We start from the raw sequence: 25860 nt of genomic DNA, 5'->3' as shown, positions 1-25860 counted from the left end.
TCTTCCCCTACTCTCTCGTTGGAGCGGTCACGGTACATCTTTCGAGGGGCTTTACATTCTCTCATCCAGTGTCCAATTTGTCCACAGTTGTGGCATGGTCGAGGTTCTTTCTGTCTGTCTGACTGGGGGAATCGTCCTCTGTCCCTGTTGGACTGGGGGAATCTTTCTCGTTCCCTGGCTATTTCCTTCTTCTCGTCTGTGGTCTTCATGTGTGGTTGTATGTTGTCATCAAATCCTCCATTGAGTGACTCATTCTTAATCACTGCTCCAGGCCTCACCTCGGGGGGTTGTTGTGGGATCTGGATCGCATCATGATTAGCATAGTCAGGTGGGGCAGATGGATTTCCCTTCCGTGGCACGTGGGGGGTACTGCAGATGACCGGATCACTGTGTCTCGACTCCTGTAAACCACCAGGGAAGATGTATTCCCCATCTGGGCCACACAATGGCAGTTTGGGGTACATGCGACCATAGACTCCCAAGGTTCCTCCTCCTTTTCCTTGGTCACCCCCCCTTGGGGGCCCTGAGTCGAGGGGGCGGGCCGCTATCAGTCCTTCTCCGACTAGCGTCGTGTGTAGGTCTGTGAACTTCCTCTGCTCTTTGTTCCGAGTCGCTTCATCCTTGAACAAACGAATTTCGTCGGCAAGCAGTTTGATTTGCTCTCTAATTTTTTTCAGAGCAGTTGTCTTTTCCAATTCATCTCTCTTTTTGTTACAGAGTCTCGCTAACTGAATAAAGATCAATCTCTCTAACCTCCACTTCAAAAACATCTTGTTCCTTTGGTTCAGATTGCTATCCTCTTCCTCCTCCTCTGCCTTCTTCCTGCCTTTACCTTTCGGCATTTTTTCTATCTTTTTCTATCTGTAGAGTAACTAAAACTAGCGACCAATCGCTGTTTAGAAAGAAACAAATAGACGCCTCCCACGGAGCTCGGTATGCCAACAACAGATGATGGCACACTTTTTCCTTCTTCGATTAAAAACAATATATGTGATTCCTCGGCGGGGATCAAAACAATATCTGATTCCTCGGCGGGGATCAAAACAACATAGCACAAACAAAAACTCTAGCGATTCATGTAACCTCACCAGTGAATTCAATACAAATACGGTTTCACTCCTTGTCCAACAAGTCGTAAAACAAAAGCCCTGAGCAAACCAGACGTCTTAAGTTATATTCAGGACACGTATCAACATTGACAAACTAGCAAAGATGAACAAATCACTTGAATGACATGCTATTACAATATTCTAGGACTCAATCCCAGCTCAAAGGCCTTATTCAACAAACAATATTCTAGGACTCAAACCCAGACCAAAGGCCTTATTCAACAAACAATATTCTAGGACTCAATCCCAGACCAAAGGCCTTATTCAACAAACAATATTCTAGGACTCAAACCCAGACCAAAGGCCTTATTCAACAAACAATCAATAGTTTCATATGGCGTATATTCAGTGATTATTACACAAACTCTTAATCACTAATACAGGTCCTCACTTCGTCAAGCTCTTAATGACACAACTTCATTACTCAGCAAATGTAGTGCAGCCTAATAGTAAAACAAATAATAATAATCACAGTTATGTGTGTGTAGATTATTTTAAGATTACTTTCTTGTTCTTTTCTCTTGGTCGAGAGTGTGGAATGAGATTCAGTCACCGTTGATTCCCACGTGGTGCATGGAGATGCGCTGGTTCAGCCGCGTTGTGGATGCGGGTCCCTCAGCAGGGCATGCGTTGATCAGACGTTCCCAGGCAGGGCGCGCGCTCTTCTCGGTCACAGGGCAATCTTCAGAGGCAATCGTCTTCTCACTCCTCTCTCTTCAAGACGGTGTCACGGCACCAAATGTTAGATTTCAGCTTATTTCTAAACTGTTCGGACAGACTCTGCGTTGTGTATTTTCAGTCGTAGTAGTAATTCTTGAAGTCGAAAACAAAGCAGCTTGACAGGTTGGATTAGAGGGTTGAATAGATGGTTTATTCCAGGATGTACAGCGAGATACAGACTTAGGTTGAATAATCTATAGTGGACCCGGTGGTCGATGACTTGTTCCTCGGCTGTCGAAACCCTCTACTCGTCGAACCAAAGGGTTGGGGCGAGTATTATACAAAAAGGGGATAGATGAATAACACGTGAACAGACGCACTCTCAGCCTTGATAAGGTATTTGGCCCTGGCTATGTCCCGGAGGACCAGGTCGGTTCAACCTTGTTGAGACATAACAATGGCAGAATGTTAAGGATAACACCTTGTATCAGTATGAGAGGCCCTGGCCTGTTCCTAGACTAGAAATGTGAACAACAGAGAGACACTAAAATACACCAACATTCTACAACACACACACACACACACACACACACACACACACACACACACACACACACACACACACACACACACACACACACACACACACACACACACACACACACACACACACACACACACACACCTGAAAACACATTGGGAAAGCTACAAGTCTTAACTAATCCCTGAAATAATAGTCTGTGTGTTGGTATAAATGGACGACACTACAAATGTCCTCTAACTGAAAAAAAAAAAAGAATGTGAAAAACCTACTTCTAAAATATATAATATATATCACCCCTTTTGTATACAAGTCTGAGTGTCAATAGCCTATTGAGTAGAGTAATTGCCTCACAGGCGATACATCAATAGTTTGAATCCCACCGTTGACAGAATATGCTGAGAATCATCACTTGTTCTTTTGCTTATGGAGAATGTATTATGATAATACCATGGATTCTGTCACTTATTGTGAATGTATTCTCGGATGGAATTGGCCTACTTCTATTAGATATTTCCTGCTGCTGTAGCTCAAAGAGCAGCGCTTTGACATCCAGGTTTTCCTTATTTTTTTCCAACTTCAGGCTGGGCTGTGTGCTATTGACACCGGTTATTGCTACTTACAACTATTTTTATATTTATGTTAATGCTGAATTATATATCACTACCATCCGTCCTAAATTAAGCAATAGAACGATCCAAGGGATCGATGAATAATCGTACACGATACAATTATTTACCTTCATGATAAAAGGTCCATAAAGACACACTAACACACTAACACTAACACACTATGACGAACGTCATCAACGTGCGCCTCCTGTTGTGTTGTCCGCGCTATTTAGCAGCGTGTTTTGGTTAGTGGTGTGCTACAACTGCCGTTACGGGCATAGTTTTCTTTTTTCTACAACGTGTCATTTCTTAGGTGAGTCCGCGTCGTCTTTATGAACCGCAAAACACATCAGTTCAGGGTATTGGGTTATTTGCACAGTTTTACTTGGTGCTGATGACCCACCGTAGCCATGCCATGGTGCTAACTTGAGAGCTAGCTTAGGTGGTGGGTAGGCTTGATTCATAGTGTAGCATCCTCCCGGAACCACAGCCACTGCTCTGATTAGGTCAATGAGATGCCACCCCCTACGCCTACACTGTTATCAAACCCACAGAAGCATCATCGTGTTTTTCGACTTTATTTTGGCGTATCACGCCAAATGTCCCACTATGTCCATCTATCGTTACTACGTTTACGGTTGTAAATTCAACTGACCAAGTTTATAGACAAGTTGCATTGCAGACACAATGTGACGGTAACGTCAGCAACAGCAGTTAGCTGGTTACTGGACAGCTAATGCTGTCAATCCACCTAGCCAAGTGAACGCTGTAAATACTATTTGACTTAACACAACTGATCTGTGCCAACGGTGCTGTTGGAAAATGTATTTTCAGTGTGTTGCCACTTGCCACTCACTGAAACACTTAATTCGTCTGGTTGTCAGTGCAGCGACAATTGTGTATGTATGATGTTGCATACTATACACAGGGTATAAGTCAAGTCATAAAGCACATTTATCCATTAAACAGTATTTTATCATGGCAAGCCGTCAACCAATCAATTATACAGGATACAGGTTTGCACATCCTTCGCTATCCCTTAAACTGCATTCTTTTTTTTAACTTTTATGTTTACTTGAGGTCTAATGTTTTTGTAATTTTGACTGGACTTTCCTGAGATTGATCGTCAGATTTGTTGCTCATTTAACTAACAGGTTGATATTGGTACAGTTAATGGGCTGTCTATGAAGTTGCAGGCTATATAAAGCATGTCAGTGCCTGTCTACAGATGTCCCAAAAAACAACATGAACTAGAAGTAGTATGATAACGGCAGATGCACTGTAACACCGTCAACTCGTTTTCAATATACTAATGTATTTTACAAAATGCAAAATTAACAACTTTCAACAATGGCGTGCTTTTCACTCTTAATGCCGGCTAACATGCTCTTGGCAGAAAGGAAAGAAAAAAATAACCGTGCATGGGTAATACATGCTGATGTTTCACTCACTCACTCAACCACCCACCTACCCCACTAATTCAGCCTGCTAGAATAGGCCTCAGGAAAGAGCATATTTTTTCTGAACTCAGTCTTTGACAAAACTATTAGTAATGATAAAACATAAACAGAGTTGGTTTTAACCTCCGCTGGCCCTTTTTACAGTGTTTTTATTTTTAAGTTGACGTAATGTCTCAAATTTCTTTCTTTATTCTCTTTGATGTATTGTCTCAATGGCATGCAAAACCACAACAAATAAATGTCAGACCTTTGCTTACACAGGCCCATTAGTGGCGAACCAGTTAGGACAAAATACTGCAAAGCCACCTCTAGAATGCAGGCTTGATAAATGTATTAAATTAATTGGATTTAACTGAATCAAACAAAAACAAAAAAGATGAAATTTCCGTCTGGGCTACTCAAAGATGACATTCAGTGTATAGGCCTGTTCTATTTCTAAGATGGACAGTGCTGTATTTCGTCAGCAACTGTTGTCAATACTGTTGCAATGTCAGAATATGCTTAATAATTCTGACTTACTCTACTAGTATGAACGTTTTCGTCCCATTCTTGCTGAAATTCTTCATTCTTCTCTTAACAAAAAATAAATCTCAAATAACATTCAATCATCGCAAGGTTTTAAGATGAGAATAAACAATCCTCAATGTCCTTCATGTTCAGATAATTCCTCAGGAGAATTTACACTGAGAAAGCACTGAGCCAACTCAACTAAGTCCACGCAAAATGCATAAAAGTATGACTTGCTTCTGGAAATTATCCAGGGGAACAGCATTTTTGGTTAAAAGAGTTGGTCTCATTTGCCAGGGGGAGAATAATGCTGTCTTACCTGGGAACTTATCTGACTCTGTATGAAGCTATCTAGGTAAGAAAAGTTCTGTAACTTACCCATTATTAGGGTCACTTGGAAAGTACTCGTCATTGAAGTAAATTGATCTAAATATGCATTCAATTTAGGCATAATTGTTATTATTGGCTAATTTCATAAACTTTTCTAAGTTCCTGCTATAACATTTGAAGGTTTTGAGCAGTGCTAGAAATTATAGTGGCTGTGTGCAGCACTGGTGTTGGCGCTCTCATTGAAACATGACCTGTTCAAGACACTTGTGTAAAAAGGTGTTTTATACACTGTGGAAAGTTTAAATTAAGTTGCGCGTAGCACTTGCTATAATATATGTATATATAACTATAAACACAGTATTGTGGATTTTCTTTTCTCCAGAAAATGAAAAATGTTTTTGTTATTATCATTATGATAATTACTAGGCAGAGGATTTTGATTAATGAAGAGGATGAGCGCAAAGTTTTGGTTTGTAAGGAAAGGGATATCGAGCACCTATGGGATAAATAAACATTGTAACAATTCATTTCAAATAAGTTAATGTTTTCAAATGAATGTACACGGATGGTATGTGACAAAAGAACATGCAAGACTTCTGCAAAGCAGCGAAAAAAAGGGGTGTGACCAAATTGTATTGGGTGCCACCAATTAAAAAGGATAGTGGCACTAGGGCTGCACGATATGAGCAAAAAATGATATCCCGATATTTTTTGGCTGAATGGCGATATACGATATATATCTCGATATTTTCTATAGAGTGGGTTAGATGTTTTTTTTCTAAGTCAAAAGCCACATGTGAGATGTTGCAAGCACTTTTATTAACACATAGGTCAGTATGACTGCAACATGTGATTTTGTATCGTTATTTTCAACAGAATTGAATGAACATGTTAAAAAAAAGGGACGTTTTTCACCTTCACAAAATAATCACCTATGCAAAACCTTATAAAGCTGTAGGTTACACACATTAGCTACCAATAAGAGCATTGGCTTCGTCGCATTGTCCTGTGTACTACGGTGAGGGTTTCAGTGCGCCGTAACTTTAATCCCCCGCCCCCTCCCTTCTCCGTTCCATTTGGGAACATGTTTGGTTTCATTTCGCTTGTTTCGTATATTTTAATTAATTAATTAAGAGCGTCACCAGAGGGCGCCCCCAACACATATGCCGAGCGCCGGCCCTGGTTTCGGGGCAGAAGAAACTGTCGCGGCCGGTGATGCAGCAGCACAGCCACGGAGTATTACGCATTCCTTATACTGCACTTTGTACCGCTGCTGTAAATGGTGGAACAGATTTGTCGTGCTTCCACTTTTAGTCGCAACGGTTTTGCTACACTCTCTACAGATGACCTGCAGCTGCTGCTCATCTGTTTTTTTTTTAAACCCGAACTATTTCCACATTATGGAGCCGTTGTTTCTCCTCTTTGAAACAATTTCGTCTACCGCCGCCGTCTCGTTTTCTTTACGGGTATCATCCATGCTTGTTGTGTTGTGAGGGGGCGGCGGGGGCGGGAATGAGGCGTCTTTGCACACGCACGTTCGGAAAGACAGATTGGGAGGGGGAGGGGTCGCGCTCACAGTCTCCAAGGCAAGCGCTGTAGACGCTTGAGGGGGAAACTGACCATTTTAACGCATATCGATATAAACGATATTGTCAAATCTTGTATCCCCGTGGAAATTATATCGATATATCGTACATAGCCGATATATCCTGCAGCCCTACGTGGCACCATTGCTGGCTGCAGTAGAACATGGGTATCTTGAGCCCTCCTGTATGCATCCTTGAATCAGATGCTTACGCCTAACCCCTCCCTCCCCCAAGTTGCTTCTTAATGACCTCTATCAGAAATCAATGTGAAACTCAAATGCTTAAACACTCCTCTTTCTCTCCTTGTACTCTATCTTGTTCCTCTCTCTTACCCGTTGGTTCTGACAGTTATGGATATGGACAGTGCCAGATTGGTGGTGCTGCAGACCCTGACTCAGGCCACCAGCCAGGACACAGCGGGGCTGAAGCCTGCAGAGGAGCAGCTCAAACAGTGGGAGACCCAGCCCGGATTCTACTCTGTCCTCCTGGTACAAAACAAACACAGAATGACCTAAACAGAGTAGTCCTCTGTGTAGCTCCACCGGTAGAGCATGGCATTTGTAAGCCTCAATTTACGCAGACATAAATTGTCTGCGTAAATGCGTACATTTTCTACTTCAATGCGTTTTCTCAGTTTTGGTTCCTTTTTAGTTTTATGCTTCAGTTATTTCAGTGCACTGTGGCACAGTTATATAGCGTGCATCAAAAAATTACAATTAATACTGTCACTATACTTGAATTCTATTGACAAAGATAGGGGGAAAGTAATCGGCTTTATGGCAAAATTCTTAATGACATGCAGATTATTTTACTGATTAAACTTTCATCATTGAAGGTATCTTTGACCATGCCAGTAGAGAAGATTTGCAGTTGGGTATGAGAATAAGGGTGCCTAATTAACACAATTACAGTCCTAGTCCTAATCCACATTTACTTTGTTAGTAGGGCTGTTATATGTTTTTATATCTAAAAAATATAATTGATATACATATACTACACAACACTAAAGCATTACGTTGTATGCAGACAACTTTTTTAAACTCGGCAAGATTGCCATAACCCTTTTTCCTTTTCTCCTGTCCCCCAGAATATTTTCAACAACCACATGCTTGACGTGAATGTCAGGTGGCTTGCTGTGCTCTACTTCAAAAATGGCATTGACCGCTACTGGAGGAGAGTGGCCCCACAGTGAGTTCCCACATCCTCTCCATCTCCTTCTTTTTGTTTTTATTTCTTGCATATCCTTTATCTCAGACCGATTTGTTATGCACATCAGTGTCCTTGATTTTCCCTCTGTATTACCCCCCCATTTTTGGCAATATGTATTGTATTTGGTAACACTTTACCTAAAGGCTACGTTATGAAGTTCGCTGCAGCACAGGGACTCTGTGTTAGTGTCTATAAGCGAACAGAACAAACCGGCGCGCTCCGGCTCCTTCTCCTCGGCAACTGGCAAGGCTTGTTCAGCTGCAGCCGCAGCAGCCTTCTCCTCTATTTGTGTCAATTCTTCCTGGCTGTATTCTGGCTCGTACAAATAGCCCTGAATGTCCGAATCCGACATAGATTTTCAAAATCCACTTCGGCTGTTTCACATTGCAAATTTGTTCTCTAACTAAGCGGTAAAGAAACATGGTGGACATTGTGTTTACATTTCGTACGCAAGCTCCCGCCCCCCCTCATTCCTTATTGGTGGGCTCACAAATTTGCGGAACCAGTGGTTTGTAGTCCTTGGCCCTTCTAGCAGGCAAGCAAAGTTTTACTGAGATGACGTCAAATGCGTCAATTGACGTCATCTCAGGAGAAAATTGGATCAGGAAAGCTGGGCCAAGGGAAGACTGGGTTAGACTGAGGGGAAATAATTTTTTTTTTTATCTTACAATAGTGGTTTTATAATGACAGAACGCCGGTTCTGAATCGGTGAAGTATCCCTTTAATTGACGACAGATTCGGTCTAGACGGCTCGTCTAGACTGAGTGTTGCATAGACAACAGTGGGCTATTTCTATATCTGTCGTTCAACCATTCCCGACTGTTAAGACGGAGAAACATCTCTTTGCTTGGCTATCTCAAAACCGTTGTCAGTCTGCGATTTGAAGAGATACAAAAAGCTTGTGTAAACAAGGCCTGATTGGGAAACGGTTAATATTACCATACAAATAAGACCAATGCTTGGAAGTACATCACCCTGCTATTCGATGTTCCTATAGTTTCAGTATTGGTTTTCCATCACTCCAGAACAGTTATACCTATGGTCCCTTTTCTCCCCCAATGTTATTTATGTGTTAATTGAATCCATTACTCCATCCAACCTGTTCTCAAGCCACCCCTAACCACTCTTTTTAAATGTGCCTCCAGGCAGGGCAGGGTACATTCAAGTTTGATGCAATGCCTCATTCGTCACTGCATCATAATGCCAATCTCTTCAGGAAACTTTTCTCTCCGCGCGCTTGACGTGTGTTTGTGCTAAGTTATTCCAGGGCAGCCGCCCTCGTAGCGGTGCCTTGTGTATGAATGAGGGAGCCGTGGAGAAAGTGCTGGTCTGCTGCAGGCGGGTTGGATTTGGCAGGCCAGCTGTTCCTGAGTGATAGCGTTATCTAGGGAGCGAGATCTCCATCCCCCTGCTCAGTATATTCATATCATTTATATTAAATACTGTGGAATGCCTTGGCTAAGATTTGGATTAAAGGGGCAGTGTGTAAAATTGAGTGGCATCTAGAAGAACAGACTTGGCAGAAATGCCAATTTAGTTTTTTATTATAGTTTATTATCCCATGAAAAAAAGATTGTTTTGTTTTTGTTACTTTAGAATGAGCCTTTCATATCTACATTGTGTGTGTGTGTGGGGGGGGGGGGGGGGGGGTGAGATCTGGTTTAACCTCTGCACAATGAATGCTCAGGTGTCTCTCCCGGCCTCAGTGTCCAATTAGTCTGAGTCGGGGTAGGTGGGGCTGCTTAGACTATTCATCTTCCACACACACTTCCATAACCTCATTCAAGTGTTGGGCTGATATGAAGATGCATCAGTTATAGTGACGATACATGACATGCAGATTACAACTGGTTTATTTATTCAAATGAAAATTGTGACACTATTTGTAATCGTAATAGACATAATTGAATGGTATGTCTGTTGCAATTTTCCAAATTGCCATTTTGATGCAAACTTTCTGCCCTTTCCGTTTTTCCGCTGCATTCCTGGTTTTGCATTGTTGTAAACCACATGATGTAATGCATGCTGTCTTTTTCCATCTGCTTCAATGTTTCACAGTTCCTTGTCGGAAGAGGAGAAGACATCACTGCGTGCTGGTCTAATTACAAATTTCAATGAGCCAGTCAACCAGGTTTGTATTTATTTGTAGTTATTTAATCCAATCTTTTGAGATATTTTCAAAGCAGTTTGTATTTTGGGATGGACATTATATGGCAAACATTCTGTATACTGAGAAAATCTTAAACGGATACCGATACAGAACCGGCGTTCTATCATTATAAAATCGTATATTATAATTAGGCATCCTCTAATTATAATATTAAAAAAAAAGTTGTATCTTCTGTCAGTCTTCCTGTGGCTTATTTGTAAGCCCACCAATAAGGAATGAGGGAGCCCGCGTACGAGATGTAAACACAATGTCCACCATGTTTCTTCACCGCTTAGCTAGAGAACTAGACCGACACAAATGGGAATGGGAAACAGCCGAAGTGGAGACCCGTTTATTGATTCTCGGCCATGGTGGAGAAGGAATTGGCGGAAAAAACATTGGCTTTGACTCTCTGAAGCCCAGATTTAACTGCAACTTCAGATTGATGTGGAAGGACCAGAGACGTCGGAGAACCCGACGCAGTCGTTTATTCATAATATCATCTCAAGCGACTCCGTTGGTTTCTCTGACGTCTCTGGTTCTTCCACATCAATCTGAAGTAGACTGAACTGCGAGGGATTGTTGCCCGCGATTGTGGACCGCGATTGTCTTCCGCCGGAGCCCCGCTGCCCACGCCAAGGCACCACCGCCTTGGCAGCGCCGAGGCAGTGGGCAGCGGGGCTCCGGCGGGAGACAATCGCGGGCAACAATCCCTTTCTCCCCCATGTCGCGGTAAGCAGTTCCACATCGATCTGAAGTTGAAGTTCAATCTGGACTTCAGAGAGTCAAAGCCAATGTTTCTTCCCCCAATTCAAAATGCAATCCAAACCCGCACCCACCCATACCAGTCAGAATTATATTCCGCACCCGACCAGACCCGCTATAAATTCATACCGACACCCGCACCTGAAGGAAAATTAGACACATTAGATGGAACGCCGGGGAATTACTCTATCTGGAGTGTGAGGTGGTGCTTTATATTGCTGTGCAAAAAAAGCACCTGGCACACGGTTTTAGTTTACTCCTCTGCTCCTGAATAACATCTCCAGCAGCAGAGAAGTCTCGCTCGCAATCACAAAATTGCGATCGACCCGACCAGCACCCGTATCCGGCACAGTGCCCACATTATTTTCCCCCCATTTCATCGAAATTGTGAGGTTCACCGGTCGAGTACCCGAAGTCGTGCAGTACTCTGACTCGAGTCTTTACTTGTTGTGGAAGTACCAGAGGTATCCGAGAACCCGACGAAGTCTTTAATTCATATTATTCTACTTCATTTAAGAATGCTCGATTCTGATTGGCTGGGAGGGGTGCATTAATCCGGCCTATTGCCCGCTGACTTCACATACATTTCAAACATGGTCCATTGTAAAAATAAACCTTGTTTAAAAAAGTTTCTAAAATGTGTCGGAAATCTATCAGAGGGTCAGTCGATACATAGTTTTGCAAGGGAGAAACAATGTAACAACTACGTTTTTAAACTAGTGATCAGTTGCAGCCTTGTGTGGTTGCTATAGAAACGAGTTACCTACAGCTGAGCTAACGTTATTCACCGTAGTTCTAAAGGGAACTACAATTACTTCTCCTCCATGCTGCTGTTCACGCTGGACTGCAGGGAGTGAACGCTGATTGGCTGTTATGTTACGTCCCTAAGGGAGTGAACGCTGATTGGCATTGTGGGAGTTGTCGTCTTCAATCCGCAAGTGCCAAAAGGTCACTGTCTGCTTTTTCTCGGTCAAGGAGGCACAACATTTGAAATTTATGTAACTATTCAACTAACTATTTGACCCACTTTAAATACAGATTCATGTCTCCACCGGTGCAGAATTGCTTTAAGATATTGAAAGAAAAAGTTTGACCTTTTTAATTGTGAATTCCTTTCTATTTTTTATCACATTGCCATGGAAACAGAATTTTTTTGCGGGAGTTAAGCTAAATTAGCATATGGGGTTAATTAACGGGGTAATCTTTTTCTATTGAGTGGGTTTGATGAAATAACCTCATAATGATTGCGAACATACAGCAAATGACTTTGCAAAGAAGTCCTTTGACTGGCTTTGAATGGCCTTGAAACTCTTTAATATTTAGATTTGTGTGACTCATTTATAATGGGGTCCAAAGAGCCTTTATTGGACTTGGGTTAACCTTCTCCTCAAAAGGACCACGTGCCTCCGTAGTTGCATGGTGAACATTGCACAAAAAATACTGTGCTGATGTTGAGAATATGAAAACAATTAACAAGTTATTAATTTGTATAGAACTTATTAAGAGCCTTTCTTTTAAAAAATGTCACAAAATTGTCTCTACCTAACGATCACTTAAAATAAATCAAAAAGTTCTTTATGAACTTTACTATTTTGGCCATTCATGCTGGCATGACTTTAGTGACTCATTCAGACTTAATTAGGACCATATTATTCAATACTCCATTCAGCTATTTTTCGTGCCTTGTGAGAATGACCTGCAAAGGGAAATCTACTTTGTCCCATAATAATAATGTGTTGTTCTTTTTTTTCAACCATCACAAATCATTATTATTATTATGGGGATGTACTTTATAAGTACTGAATATGTGCAGTCTTTAGAATGTTGGTGTTATCTAGCAGAACAGACTTAGCAGAAGTGTAATAATTTTCATAAGTATGTTTTGAATGGTGTATCATCCCATGGAATTAAGAATCATTGAGATTTTGTTGCCTTTAGAACAAGCCATTTATATTTATATGGGAAGTTGTAGTTATTGTACATAGGATGGATGGGATATTAGAGAACTGTTAAAGAAGGATAAGTTGTTAGGGAAGTTATTGTTGCATGAGGCTAAAGCCCAGTTCAGACCAAAGATTCACCTTGCAACGCCTTGCAACGAGACGGTTTTAGAACGTCGCAGGGGCGGTGTGAACGGGTCGTTGCAAGCCGTTGCAAGGCGTCGCAAGCCGTCGCAAGGCGTTGCAAGGAGTCGCCAGAGATTGAACATGTCAAATCGCAAGGTCCAGTTTTAGAACGCGGCGATTTAACTATTCCTCTTCAGCCAATCACAGCACAGAACAACTTGTACGTCACGGCCTTACTCCGTCCCGGTACCGTACTGTCGTATTTTGTTGATGTATTTGCACTTTTAATCTTGCTGAATTCTACGACGAATAATTGTGTCCAAATACAGATATGAGGACGACAAATGACCTGAAAAGATTTGGTTGGGGTTTGTCTCATTTTTCCTGCATTTACAGTGTGGGTGCAGAATTCGACGGTGCGCTAGATTGATTGTGGCATCGTTGATTGCGACCTGCGTTGCTTGTGGACTCTGTGATGATCGCAGACACGAATAATAGTGTCCAAATACAGATATGAGGACGACAAATGACCTGAAAACACTTGGTTGGGGTTTGACTCATTTTCCCCGCATTTACAGTGTAGTCGCAGATTTCGACGGTCTGCTGTCATGAATTGTGACCCATCGGGAATTTCGACCTGCTGCTTGTGGACTCTGTGATGATCGCAGACATGAATAATTGTGTGCACATACAGATATGAGGACGACAAATGACCGGAAAATGCAATGTATCCAACAACGGGTAATCTAAACTAACTGTAAACTCCAGCTATTTACTCCAATGCAGATGTAGTGGAGAATGACAAAACATAGTAACTCTAGCCTACTCTCAAGTAAAATAAAAATAAAACTAATTGCAAACCATAACTAATCTAACCTAACCTACGCAAATGATGATGTTGCGGCTCTCAGCATGTGCCAGAGCGTTCACAGTTGCTATGGAAACCACCTAGCGTCGCAGCCCGTTGCAGCGCGTTGCAGCCGGTGTGAACTGCCCAGTTTTAGAACGTCGCAGCCCGTCTCGTTGCAAGGCGTTGCAAGGCGTTGCAAGGCGTTGCGAGTTGCAAGCCGTTGCAAGGTGAATCTTTGGTCTGAACTGGGCTAGTGAATTTATGATTCACAAAAAAACACGTTTGTTGATATGAATGAAGAAAAAAAAAAAAGGTCCTACACCTTTGAGGTCACAGGTGAATCAAACTGTAACCCTACATTTCGTTTGAATAGTTAACTACTAATTCTGTAGGCTATAGCCCAGGATTTGAAAGGTCATCTCGGCAAAAGAAAAGTAAACAGCACATTGCTGTAAATATATTTGTAAACTTTAGAACGTTGCAAAATCCCCCGAAAAATATTTGTCTGACCCTATCGATAGTCAGGTCAACGAGGGGACCAAAACAGGATACATTTCGGGGGCCTGTCTGAAGTCCAGCCATCTTCCATAATCAAATGGCTCACCATTGCATTTTGACAAATTTGGTGCAAACGCTATGCAAGTCCAGCACAACTCAACTCACACAAGTCACTGCAAGTGACTCCTGAGCTATCTCTGCTAAAAATCATCCTCACATATTACGGTCTGGCTGAAATCTCGTGACAGCCATGAGATGATTTATGGTAGCCTGACCTTGTTGGCCCTATGGTGCTAAAGTTTATGCCCGAGCCTCACATTGACAGTCAGTACATAACATAGCTGGCAACAGTTCTTACTGTTTGCATTATATATATTTTTCCCTTTTTACTTCAACTCTGTTTTGTAGGAAGGGTTATTTTTAGAAATTGCAAACCTTCTTCAAAAGAAAGCAAGATGATGTCTTCACTTTCAAGAATTTTCATCATCTCTGCTTGTGTTTACTGCATAAGCCACAGGCATTTCTCAAATTGCAAAGAGCTGCAGTTGTCATTACTTTCTATAGTTTTGTTCTCCTTTTCATATTTCTATAATAAATGTGTTTCCAAACCCTCTAGTGCAACAAAGCTTTGTAACCAACTCAACCATAGGCATTAGTGCTCCATTGATATATATTCGCTTGGAGGAGGAAAAGTGACTGAATTATATTTTATAGTTTTGCTAATGCACTTTTCAGACAAAAAGCACAACTCTTAATTTGGTGCTATTATTTTGGATAACAACAACATGAGACAAGCCCTGATCAGAAACAAAATGTATTTTATTCTGATGATTTTGGTATTTCAACTCTATATTCCACATTGAGAGCATTTTACAAACATTCACTCACTCGGTTATGCCATGTCTGTGACTAAATCTAGTTTATATCAAACACATAATAAAGCCTAAAGCCAAAATGTTCCACATCCATAAAACTTAAATAAGACCCACGCTCCTGAGGCTGAAACCTTTTCCGTCAATGTTTTTCACATTTTCCACCATTAGATCGCCACCCAGATTGCAGTGCTGATAGCCAAGGTGGCCCGTTTGGACTGTCCCAGACAGTGGCCAGAGTTGATTCCCATTCTGATGGAGTCTGTGAAGGGCCAGGATGGCCTGCAGCAACACCGAGCCCTGCTCACCTTCTACCACGTCACCAAGACCCTGGCATCTAAGCGTCTGGCCCAGGACCGGCGCCTCTTTGAGGACGTGAGTTCTCTTCTATTTATTCCTATCCCTCAGTATGCTTGATGGCAGATTCCTCTTGATTTTTGTTTTTCTTGGGGGATTTTGTGGATTTGTTGTTTTGTTCCCCCCTTCTCTCAAATCTGTTAGACGGTCCAATCTCCAAATGTGAAACATATATGGTGTGTAGTGGCTAAGGGGTTTGACTTCAAGCCGGAATGTACTGTTTTCGATACCTACGGCTTCATCCTTATCTGCATTAGGTGTCCTTGATCATGGTCCCTAACAACTACCTGCTACTTAGGACGTCTTTCTGAATTCACTGTAAGCTGCTTTGGGTAAACGTGTCGGCTAAATGAGCCAATTGTAGTATAATACTAGAGTAGGATTATAACAAATGTAGTTAAATGACAAATTTGGCCTCTAGGTGATGCTGTTTAGCTGCTGTATGAGTTTAGATGAGTGTTTAGATTCCAAACGTCACTCTGTGTGTCTCCCTCTCTTCATTCATTGTCTATGTGCGATTTTTGCTATGTTATGTACCATCCCATACATGCACAAGGTTTCGTCCAGACACAAAATAATGAGTGAATAATGAAAATGTTCCAGCATTGCGTAATTCTTTGCGAGAGTTCTGGGTGGTATAAGGATCTTTATTATGGACCTGAGTGGGTGTGAAACTTAGCGGATTCACCTAACAAGCAGAAGGATGTTGAGTGTAGACCAAGGTTAACTTGAATCCTGAAGGCTGAGTTGGTCTGTGAAGGGGGGCTTTAATACACCTGATGAAATGGTCTTCCGGACACGTTTTGTTCATGCCAGTTTATTACATGTTTAACTCACTGGGCTGAACATAACATGTAGCGAATAGTTGTCCTGCCTCAGCACGGGGAGTTGAAAGGAAAGCATTAAAACGCTGGAGAAAGAGGACCATGCGAGGAGGAGTAGTTACTGCTGGTTCGTCTCATACATAACTAATAGACCTCTGGCAGCGATGTTGACGCAGAGAAACCCTGTCGCACAAGGTCCATTATCAAACCTTTAGAACCTGCCACAGCGACTCTGAACACAACCCCTCTTCTGCCATCAACCCCTCTAATCTGTGAACGTGATTACCTTCTCTCTTTAACATTGGCTGGCAATGTTGAGGCTACAAGTTGGTGTTTTCTGAGCAAAGCAGAGGCTGCTCTGTGGAGATGAGGTTACTTCTGGCTAGGCCTGGTTGTTATCTCTGACACACACACACACACACACACACACACACACACACACACCCCCCCCATATTCTACGGCCCCTAGGTTTATTGACCCACTAGCAACGGACCGACTGGCGGGGAGGTGGCCAGGGAGGAAGTGGCATCTGGGCGGAGGAAGTGAAGGGGAAGAGACCTGTGAGCGAGAAGAATAAGTAATGAAGAGGAAGGAGTTATTGTTATGAAACATTTTAATGGCGCGAATAGAATGAAAGGAGCGCTCAGGAAGGAGAATTGGTTGCATTTCAAAACACTTTAAAATACTTTGCATTGATTGGCCACCCTTGTTATTCCATAACAAGGCATTCCCTGGACTAAAATTGATCAGCAGTCATATGAGACGGGAGCATAATGAATAAACACATAGACGAATAAACAGCCGTGCATTAGAATGGGTAAGCTACTTGAAGTTGCAGTGTGTTAGACATCCCCCGCTTGGGGAGCAGCGACCCCTAAAACGGTGCACATCTAAACGGCGCTGGGGAGCCACAGACACCGCGCCGCCATCAATTAGGGCTCACGATTATGCAATGGTGATTTGATAATGCATCTGCGATGACTGCGCCATGGGTAATATCCTGCGTCAACACCGCGCGGTGATGGGAATCTCAAAATGGGCCCCAGCGTGGTGCTGTGCGTCATCTGAAGAGGCAGTGCTCAGCCAGGTGTTCTCCTGACCACGCTTCGAGTGGCAGCAAAGATCATTATAACAGCAGAAAGGGGGGTCGCCGTGTCGGCTCCCACCGTAGCGCTGCGCCGTGCTGTAGAAAGATGGATGTGAGATGGGGTTTTCTGAGTTTCGATTTGTGTGTCTAGGCAATCTAGTTGTAAGAATAAAGAAGAATTGTCAAACTAAACTAATACATTTTGGACCTACATTAGAAATATATGGTTGAAATTCAAATGATTTTTTTTTTTCTTTTTGATTTAATTGATAATTAGCTTTCCCACGGTTTGTGAAATGGGTGAACCGTAAAAAGCACAATTCTGGCTCTGCAGATTTGTTATACCTTAAAGAGCAATCAAACCTGCTGTTTGGCTGAGATTGAAACACTTTAAAATATTTTTTTTTGCAGAGTACAGGGAAGGAGTGTGTTATGACCGACGGCAAACTTTGTGATACTTCTTTATCAACGCTGTTGTGCAAATAACTTTTTAATGAGCAATGTTCTGTATATGAAACTGCACCGTGGCATAATATGCACAAGCTTAACCGTCACTCAGACCCCCACATTAAAATAAATCGCTGCTCTGATGGAGCTACACACATCCATACACACCGCAGCGTTATACCTAGTATAACGTAGTTGTCCGGGAGGCCTTACTCACAATGTGCCTGCAAAAAAGCAGGTAGCCTTGGCAGCAGCATTTTCAATTCCTTATGACATGAAAGGGCCCTAGTGGTAGGCGATCACAGATGCAGTGACATAATACATATATTGTCCCTATTTATACAGTAGAAAAAAGGAGTTAATTCAGTGCTGCAATTGATGCACCAAACAAGTTGGTCAAAATCTTATATCAGTTTGAAAGAATTAAGGTTTTATTTTCAGGCCAAACCGCCAAGCCCTTATCCCATCAATATGTAAGTCTATGCTCCTAACACCACCTATTCATTGACGGATAATGGGCATTTTAATGATAACCAACCACAGGCTGTGGCTGATGATTAACACCTTAAAACTCAATTGGTGGTCAGTCATTAATGATCAACCGGACTGAAACAGACTCTGGCTGAGGTATCCAAATTAGCAACAATGAAGTTTCAAGTCTTTTATACTGTCATTTGGTGTCTTTCTGGCCAACGAGTAGCTGTGGGTACGGAACCAATTCCAACTGGGCTAGAACTTAGTATATATCCATGGACTAGACACATAATTTGCCTTTTGTAAAACGAGAACAATGGGTAGAGAATCAGTATAATGGAGCAAGCTGGAGCAACGTGTTAAGCTGTGAGTTTGATGACATGATTGGATTATACTAATATTCTCTGGTGGACATAAATCCTGTATTGCTGCTGTAATTACCTAGGCTGAAACCGCCAGACGAATTTGCAAATTCCTCTTACTCTAGAACTTCTCAATTTTCATTTCCAAGGGGCTTTATCAATGGACGCAGACCAAAATGCCTCTGGACACAATTGGATAGACTTACAACCAATCAGAGAAATGAAACGTGTGTTACTTCTGCGGCAGACATTTTGGTTGTTGAGGAACATGCCTTAGGTTGCTCCTCTAGAGTCATCGTATTAGACCCACCCCATTTTAGATCGACTGTTATGACGGGCCCGTCTGGGGCCAGGTCTGTTGGAAGTCTGTCTGAACGGAAGGGAGGCGAGACGCATATGCCAGAGCAAATAAAACATGAGTTTGCAGTTTCCTCTGGTTCCAAGGCTAGTAATTACCATGGCATTGTGTGTTTTAAATTATAAATCCAAATATTTCTAAATATTTTGAAAAGGCTTGAGAACAAGCTTTGTCATACCCACAGAATTAGACTTAACGCTGTCCTGCAAAGTGTGTAATTACATCTCCCCGTTTTCAGATTTTTATCAAATCCTTCAGACTAAGCTCAAAACGAGGCATGGGAGGTCAAACTGGGCCAGAGCGTTTCTTTGTTGTGTTGTCTTTGTAGCACGGGAGAAATGCAGGAAAGTCTACACTGCACTTTCTTCACTTTCATGTTTTAATAATCGGTAATTACTTGCAATTATTGCTGGCCACTTATGCTGCTTAGGGCCTCTGCTTCCCACATTATTCATACCAACAACGTGAGGACACAGCATCTCAAATTATGTCACAATAATGTATTCATATTTAATTACTCAGCCATTTCATTTGGGATCCTACTTATTGTACAAGTCGATTTCTAACGGGGATCCATATAGCATTCAAGATTTAAAATATCCTGAGATGCTTGGTTTCACAAAATGTTTTGACAAAACAAAGTTTGAGGCGCTGTCCCTGGGATGTTCGTTCATGTTGTTCAGCTGTAAGATGTTGTCCTTCCTTCATTGTCGATTTCAACTTCAATTCACAAGCTGAGGTGTGTGCAAAGCAAGGGGTTGTGTGTGTAAAGCAAGGGGTTGTGAGTAGTGGATTGCAGTCTTGGCTGAAATCGTCATTTCTCGGTGTACAAAGTGCTGAGTCTCTGGCTTGTTTTTAGTTTACGTGTTGGGCTGTGAAGACAATAATGGGCCTGGTGCGGTTGAATGGTGATGAGGCACAGTATCACTACCCAAGGGGTTTTCAACAGACGATGGAAGAAATGATCGGCAGTTTTCCTGATTGACTTCAGCTTGTGAACCCTCCCTGCTGGCATAGGTTATCGACATGCAAATGGAGGGACTGTCTGGCTTCATTGAAATTTGCATCTCTTTCATCTCCCTGTTTGGCTTCTGCCAATAAACCGTTATTTCAACTATTCTAAAGACATTATTGCACAATGAACTGCATGATTTCCAAAGGAAAACCTTTTTTCAACGTTCCCTTTGCTAAGCCTCTTCTGTATTGGTGCAGCGATCATCCCTCTATGAAAGGGTGTCGCCTAACATGTCATTTTCCGAAGCACATGTTTACCGATCCTTCGGTAGCCAGACACTGCCATTTAGCTTGCGCCAAGGAGACATAATCGCTCTCCAATGCATGACATAATCAACAACTACCCCGGGAGTAATGATGGAGCTGATATACTGGAGTGGCGACTGATTCTTTGGCTTTCATATCTGTTGAGTGCACTTTACACCACTCTCCTGATTGCAAGCCGCTTCACTGCACATAGCGAGGGTTGATCTAGTCGCTCATTTTTTCATATATTCTTCTCTTCATCTTCCTCCAATTTATATTTCATGTTGTACAAGAGAGCAGCTCGGTAGTGCAGGTCCACAGCCGTGAGATGTCTGCACTCTCTCTTCTCTACTTCCCTCTGTGGTTGACAGTTTCTCTGCCTTCTCTGTCTCTCTCTTGATCTCTATCCAAGCTTCTACCTCTCTCCATATGCAACAGCTGATTAGATTTACCCCACTCTTTCTCCACCATCTAGTGGTTCTCGTTATTGGTGCACACAGTTTCACAGCTCTGGGATGGATCGTTCCCTTCTTTCTACACCCTAGAAGTACTCTTTAAAGGTGCAGTAAGGTCTTCACTGGTGCCAATCTGTATAAATGTGTTTGATGCAGAACAGGGAGTCCTAGCAAGATGTTGTCCATCAGCACCCTTTCTGGGTGATTGCTCATATTCAGAATCGGTTCTGGGATAGTGCTTACCCAAGCAGAAAGAGGAAATGGATGGATTGGTGGATTTTGTAATCAACCAAATAAAAAGTCTTGGTCAGCTAAAATTCGGCCCACTCTTCAACTAATCTATTGGTCGGGGTAAGGCAATCAGTAAGTTATCTTTAAAATAACTGATGCAGCCACAGTGCCACAGTGCAATGTGTGCACTCTACCTGTCGGCCTTAATATTGTGTGCCGTTTGGAGGATGTCAGCGGGTTTTGGATCCACTCTCGGCTCCAGTCCGACTCGGTTATAGCAGAGCCTCACTGTAAAGAGGGTCGCACACCAGACGGGCCGCAGAGCACCGCGTTGCAGAGTGGGTTAGTTAGTTTAATTACTTGACCATTTTAAATGTCATTCAGACCGTAGCTTGCTTCCATGATATGCATTTCCAAGTAAAACAGCATATTGGCACGATTAATTACCTAAGAGTCCCTAGCAACTAGGGCTGAACGATTTTAAGAAAAAATTGAAATTGCGATTTTTCTGGTAGAGATTGCGGTTTCGATTTCAACCACGTTTTATTTTCTTTAAATCAAGTTTCAGTATAAATTAATATAACCAATGAATTCCATTAAGGTAATGCAATAAGGAAAACTGCTGGCAACAGATTTCAAATGCAAGACTGTTTATTCAAGTATCTAAGAAACAACAACCAAAAAAGTCAAATAAAAAGGGAGCCCTCTTTCTTAAGTAAAGTTGCTTCAATGGCTCATCAGCATCAAAATAATTGCACTTTTGTGAAATAATGATAATAATAAAAAAATAATAATAATAATAATGAAAAAAAAAAAAACGCAGCTTTGACGATCCCAAAATCGTAATGCTTGAGATCGCGATTTTCGGTCGAAAACGATAGATCGTTCAGCCCTACTAGCAACCCAGCTGTAATGTGATTTTTATCCTTGGGATTTTGGTGGCTCATGCTTAAAGGAAAATGTAGATAATTTTAGAGCAAGGGACTAATGCGGACCTACTATTTTTAATTGGTCCAGAATTGAGTGGAAACGCTGCAGCTACAATCTGCGAAATAAATGCTTAAATTGAAATCCTCTAAGGCCATCACGCCCCGTCAATATAAGTGCTAAAAAGTGCTATAGATTCCAGAATTTTTTTCTTTCACTGATTAATAGCCTACTCTGTGATGGCCTGTTAAAAGTATTCGATAAGAGGGAGTGTAAAAGTCAGTATGGTCACTGTTGAAACGACGTTCTCACCACACACACTTTTCAGTGGCAGAGAAAGTTGAATGGATTTTAGATACTGATTTAAACTCCTAGCAAACATGGCCTCTCAAAATCAAAAACTGTACAGTGGGGCGTTTAATTTCCCAATGTGTGCTTTCTGAACAGGGACTCTGTGATCATTGCTCTTAGCCCCAGAGGCCTGGTTGGTAGACTCAACACGGGTACGAGCATGCTATCCACAGAGAGAAAATTAACTTAAATTAACATTGAGCCTGCCCAGAGGTGGTCATTCACATGTAGTTATTATGAGATACGACGAGGTCCAAATTAAATCTTCAAACCGTAGCTGGAACTAATTGGATTTCTTTGCACACCCGCACACGCGCGCACACAGTCAGACACGCACCATCATCAGCAACAATATTATCATTATCAATGTACAACCTCAATGTATGATAAAGGCTTAAATGACAGTGACATGACAATGTCAGTGATCATATCTTTGTGATCTCATTGTGTGTTGGCTGCTCTCGTAATTACTTGCATTTCGTTTGGTATCAAACTCAGTCATCTTAATAGGCTTATTTTGCTATCGGAAAGAGTGTTGCAGTACAATTAAAAGCAATGACTCACTGCTTTGATCGATTAGAGTTTTATAATAAGCTATATTGATGTGTATTTTCTCTATAGGGTAGTAAAGGTTGGTTTTATTTTAAAAAGTTGGCAAAAAAACGGCATTAGAGTGATGGAAAGTGTATTGAAAAATCTATCTAAATGACAGTGGAACTACTCCTCAGTACGCGTTTGTGTGGTTGTGCTTGAGAACGTGGCAGTCGTTGCACACTAGGGGAGGCATGGGTGAAGTTATGACTTCAATCTGTTAAGAAATCCTTCCCTTGTGGTGCTCTGTGTCCTCCAAATTCTTGTCTCACCCTTTCCAGTGGTCTGTCTCTCTCACACACACACACACACACACACACACACACACACACACACACACACACACACACACACACACACACACACACACACACACACACACACACACACACACACACACACACACACACACACACACACACACACACACACACACACACTCACTCTCTATTTGTATCAAGAAATCGTATATATACACAATATGATCAAATACGTGTGTGAGCTACCTTACTCTGGTGTGCCTGCTTGAGATTGAACTGCATACTACACACTTTTTAATACATTTTCACGGGTTGAATCAGATGGCAGCACGTGGGTCAGACGAGGACTGAGGTGTTAAATTTTTTTCAATCCGTGCATCATTTGAATAATGATGATTCATACCTTTTGAGCAGCGTAACGAACCCTTTGATTTTTTGAAATTAACTTTTTGTTAAGCAGGCCCTCTATATCTGAGAACCGAAACCACGGTTCTTTATGCGTTTTATGTTTTCCCTTCTATCATCTTATTTTTTCTGTGTGTAAAGAAGCGCAGTCTTCTCCTATCAGACATTCATGTTGTTGTTGTTGTTGTAGAGTCAATCTCACCAGTAACTGTTATAATTAATTTATTTTCAAGCTCTGTTAAATACAAATATAGTGATATAGTTCACACTTTGCTCTGACGCTTGCTACTGGCCTCCGGCTATGAAAAGTATGTGAATCAGAGAAAACTAAATGTGCAGATACCGTTCTCAAGGAGCATTCAGTCTTCGACATATTTATTTTTTATGTTTTTCCGATCAATCCGAATTTCAGTAATCAATATTTGTAAAAATATATTTGACGATGGTGAAACTTCACCATTGACGATGGTGAAAGTTAATAGGCTAGTTGAATAACCGTTGTACTTTTCACAAGTAGGAAAATGTGTCAACAAAGGACCATTACTTGCATTTCATCCAATTTTGTCAAAGAAAAGTTATCAACTACAAGCATGAATATAAAACGCCTTCGGATGACAATTTCAATAAATCCATTATGTAAAGACTTTCTTTAAATGGCCTTTTAAATGCACTCTCCCTCACCTTTTATTCTTCTATCTCTCTCATTTCTTAATGTAGCACTATAGCGAACTCTGAGACTGGTCAACATGGCTTTAATCAGCAGCCTGTACTGAAGTGCCTCGCATCGGCATTCTGTGTCTGTAGCACGGAGGATGCCTGACCCAAAGATGGACTGCCTGGTTCTTCTTAACAGAGCAACGGCTGCACAAGCGCCATCCAATTATTATTCTGTATCATGTCTTGTCTTCAACCCTTGCGCCTTTATAGACAATGGTGACGAGCATTGTTGACTGCTCTCTAATTAAAGGCTGTTTCATAAATTCAAGAGATTCACGGACATAAACTGAATAGAGTGCGTAATTGGCTTTTTGCAGAAGGCTAATGTGTGTGTGTGTGTGTGGTGCCTAATTATTTGTGCTTGTGTGTCGCTACACAGCCAGAGTGACTCCATACTCCTCACTTCATCTAATTATATCAGGCTTCCTCCATATTGTATCTGGCCATTGACTGAACTGTTGTGTTTCTTTTATGTGCAGCTCGCATCGGGGATCTACAGCTTTGCCTGTTCCCTGTGGAGCCACCACACCGACTGCTTCCTCCAGCAGATCTACGCCAGTGACGAGGCCGCCGCTCTCAGTTCGCTGGAGAGGACGCTGCTGTCACTTAAAGGTAACATCTCACCAATAGAGAGAACCTCTCGGGTTCTTCAAGAAAACTCCTCTTGAGTTTAGGTTTGGACATGCAACCATACATTATTATTACGGTACTCTGTGGTACACAGATCATTATAACAGGTTATGGCACGTATACAAATAGTTATATTTTTCTTAGTGTTTACTGGGCCATGTTCTGGAAAACTGAGTAGAATAAAGATATCGATCATCTAATCAGATTTTTTTAAGTTCTAAACACATGAGACATTGGGAATACTTAATAATAATAATAATAATAATAATAATACATTTCATTTAGAGGCGCCTTTCAAGGCACCCAAGGTCACCTTACAGAGCATAAAGTCATCATAAATTGTTTAAAAAGACATTGTGGAAAAAAATAATAATAAATAATAAAAACATAAAAAAATAAAACAAAAAAAAGACAAAACAAACAATCAAGACAGTGATCAGTTAGACGTTGTGTGCGAGTTTGAACAGGTGAGTTTTGAGTTGTGACTTGAAGGTTGTAATGGTGTCTGACTGTTTTATGTGTGGGGGCATGGAGTTCCAGAGCCTGGGTGCTGAATGACCGGGCATCCATTGTAATGAGTCGTGAGTTGGGGATACATAGTAGTCCAGCAGAGGCTGAGCGGAGGGAGCGGAAGGGAGTGTATTCTTAGAGGAGGTCGATGAGGTAACTGGGGGCTAGGTTGCTACTTGTAACTATCTAGGTCTGAAAAGATATCAATAATTTATATTGAACTACTAATATACATTGCTTATATAAGCAGTTCTACCACAGTTTAAACAAGCTTGTAATGATTAGTATTCATTAGAGCTGTCAGTTAAACGCGTTATTAACGGCGTTAACGCAAACCAAATTTAACGGCGTTTAATTTTTTATCGCGCGATTAACGCAATTATTTTATAAAAAAAAAAAA

The 25860-nt window shown here is 41.7% G+C and overlaps 1 protein-coding gene across 2 annotated transcripts in view; it reads left to right on the top strand.

The window, feature by feature from the left end:
* Positions 1–3087: 3087 nt before the first annotated feature.
* The window catches only part of ipo11 (importin 11), a 129724-nt gene continuing 106951 nt past the window's right edge, over positions 3088–25860 (top strand). For both annotated transcript variants that reach the window (XM_030358199.1, XM_030358198.1), the window contains exons 1-6: positions 3088–3234; positions 7153–7292; positions 7892–7992; positions 10072–10144; positions 15385–15588; positions 24800–24932. In XM_030358199.1, the coding sequence (XP_030214059.1) occupies positions 7155–7292; positions 7892–7992; positions 10072–10144; positions 15385–15588; positions 24800–24932 (649 nt within the window). In that variant the 5' untranslated portion in view covers positions 3088–3234; positions 7153–7154. The remainder of the gene's footprint in view (positions 3235–7152; positions 7293–7891; positions 7993–10071; positions 10145–15384; positions 15589–24799; positions 24933–25860) is intronic.

This window comes from Gadus morhua, chromosome 6 (assembly GCF_902167405.1).
Source record: "Gadus morhua chromosome 6, gadMor3.0, whole genome shotgun sequence".
NCBI classification, from domain to species: domain Eukaryota; kingdom Metazoa; phylum Chordata; class Actinopteri; order Gadiformes; family Gadidae; genus Gadus; species Gadus morhua.
This window is presented reverse-complemented; position numbering and strand designations above follow the sequence as displayed.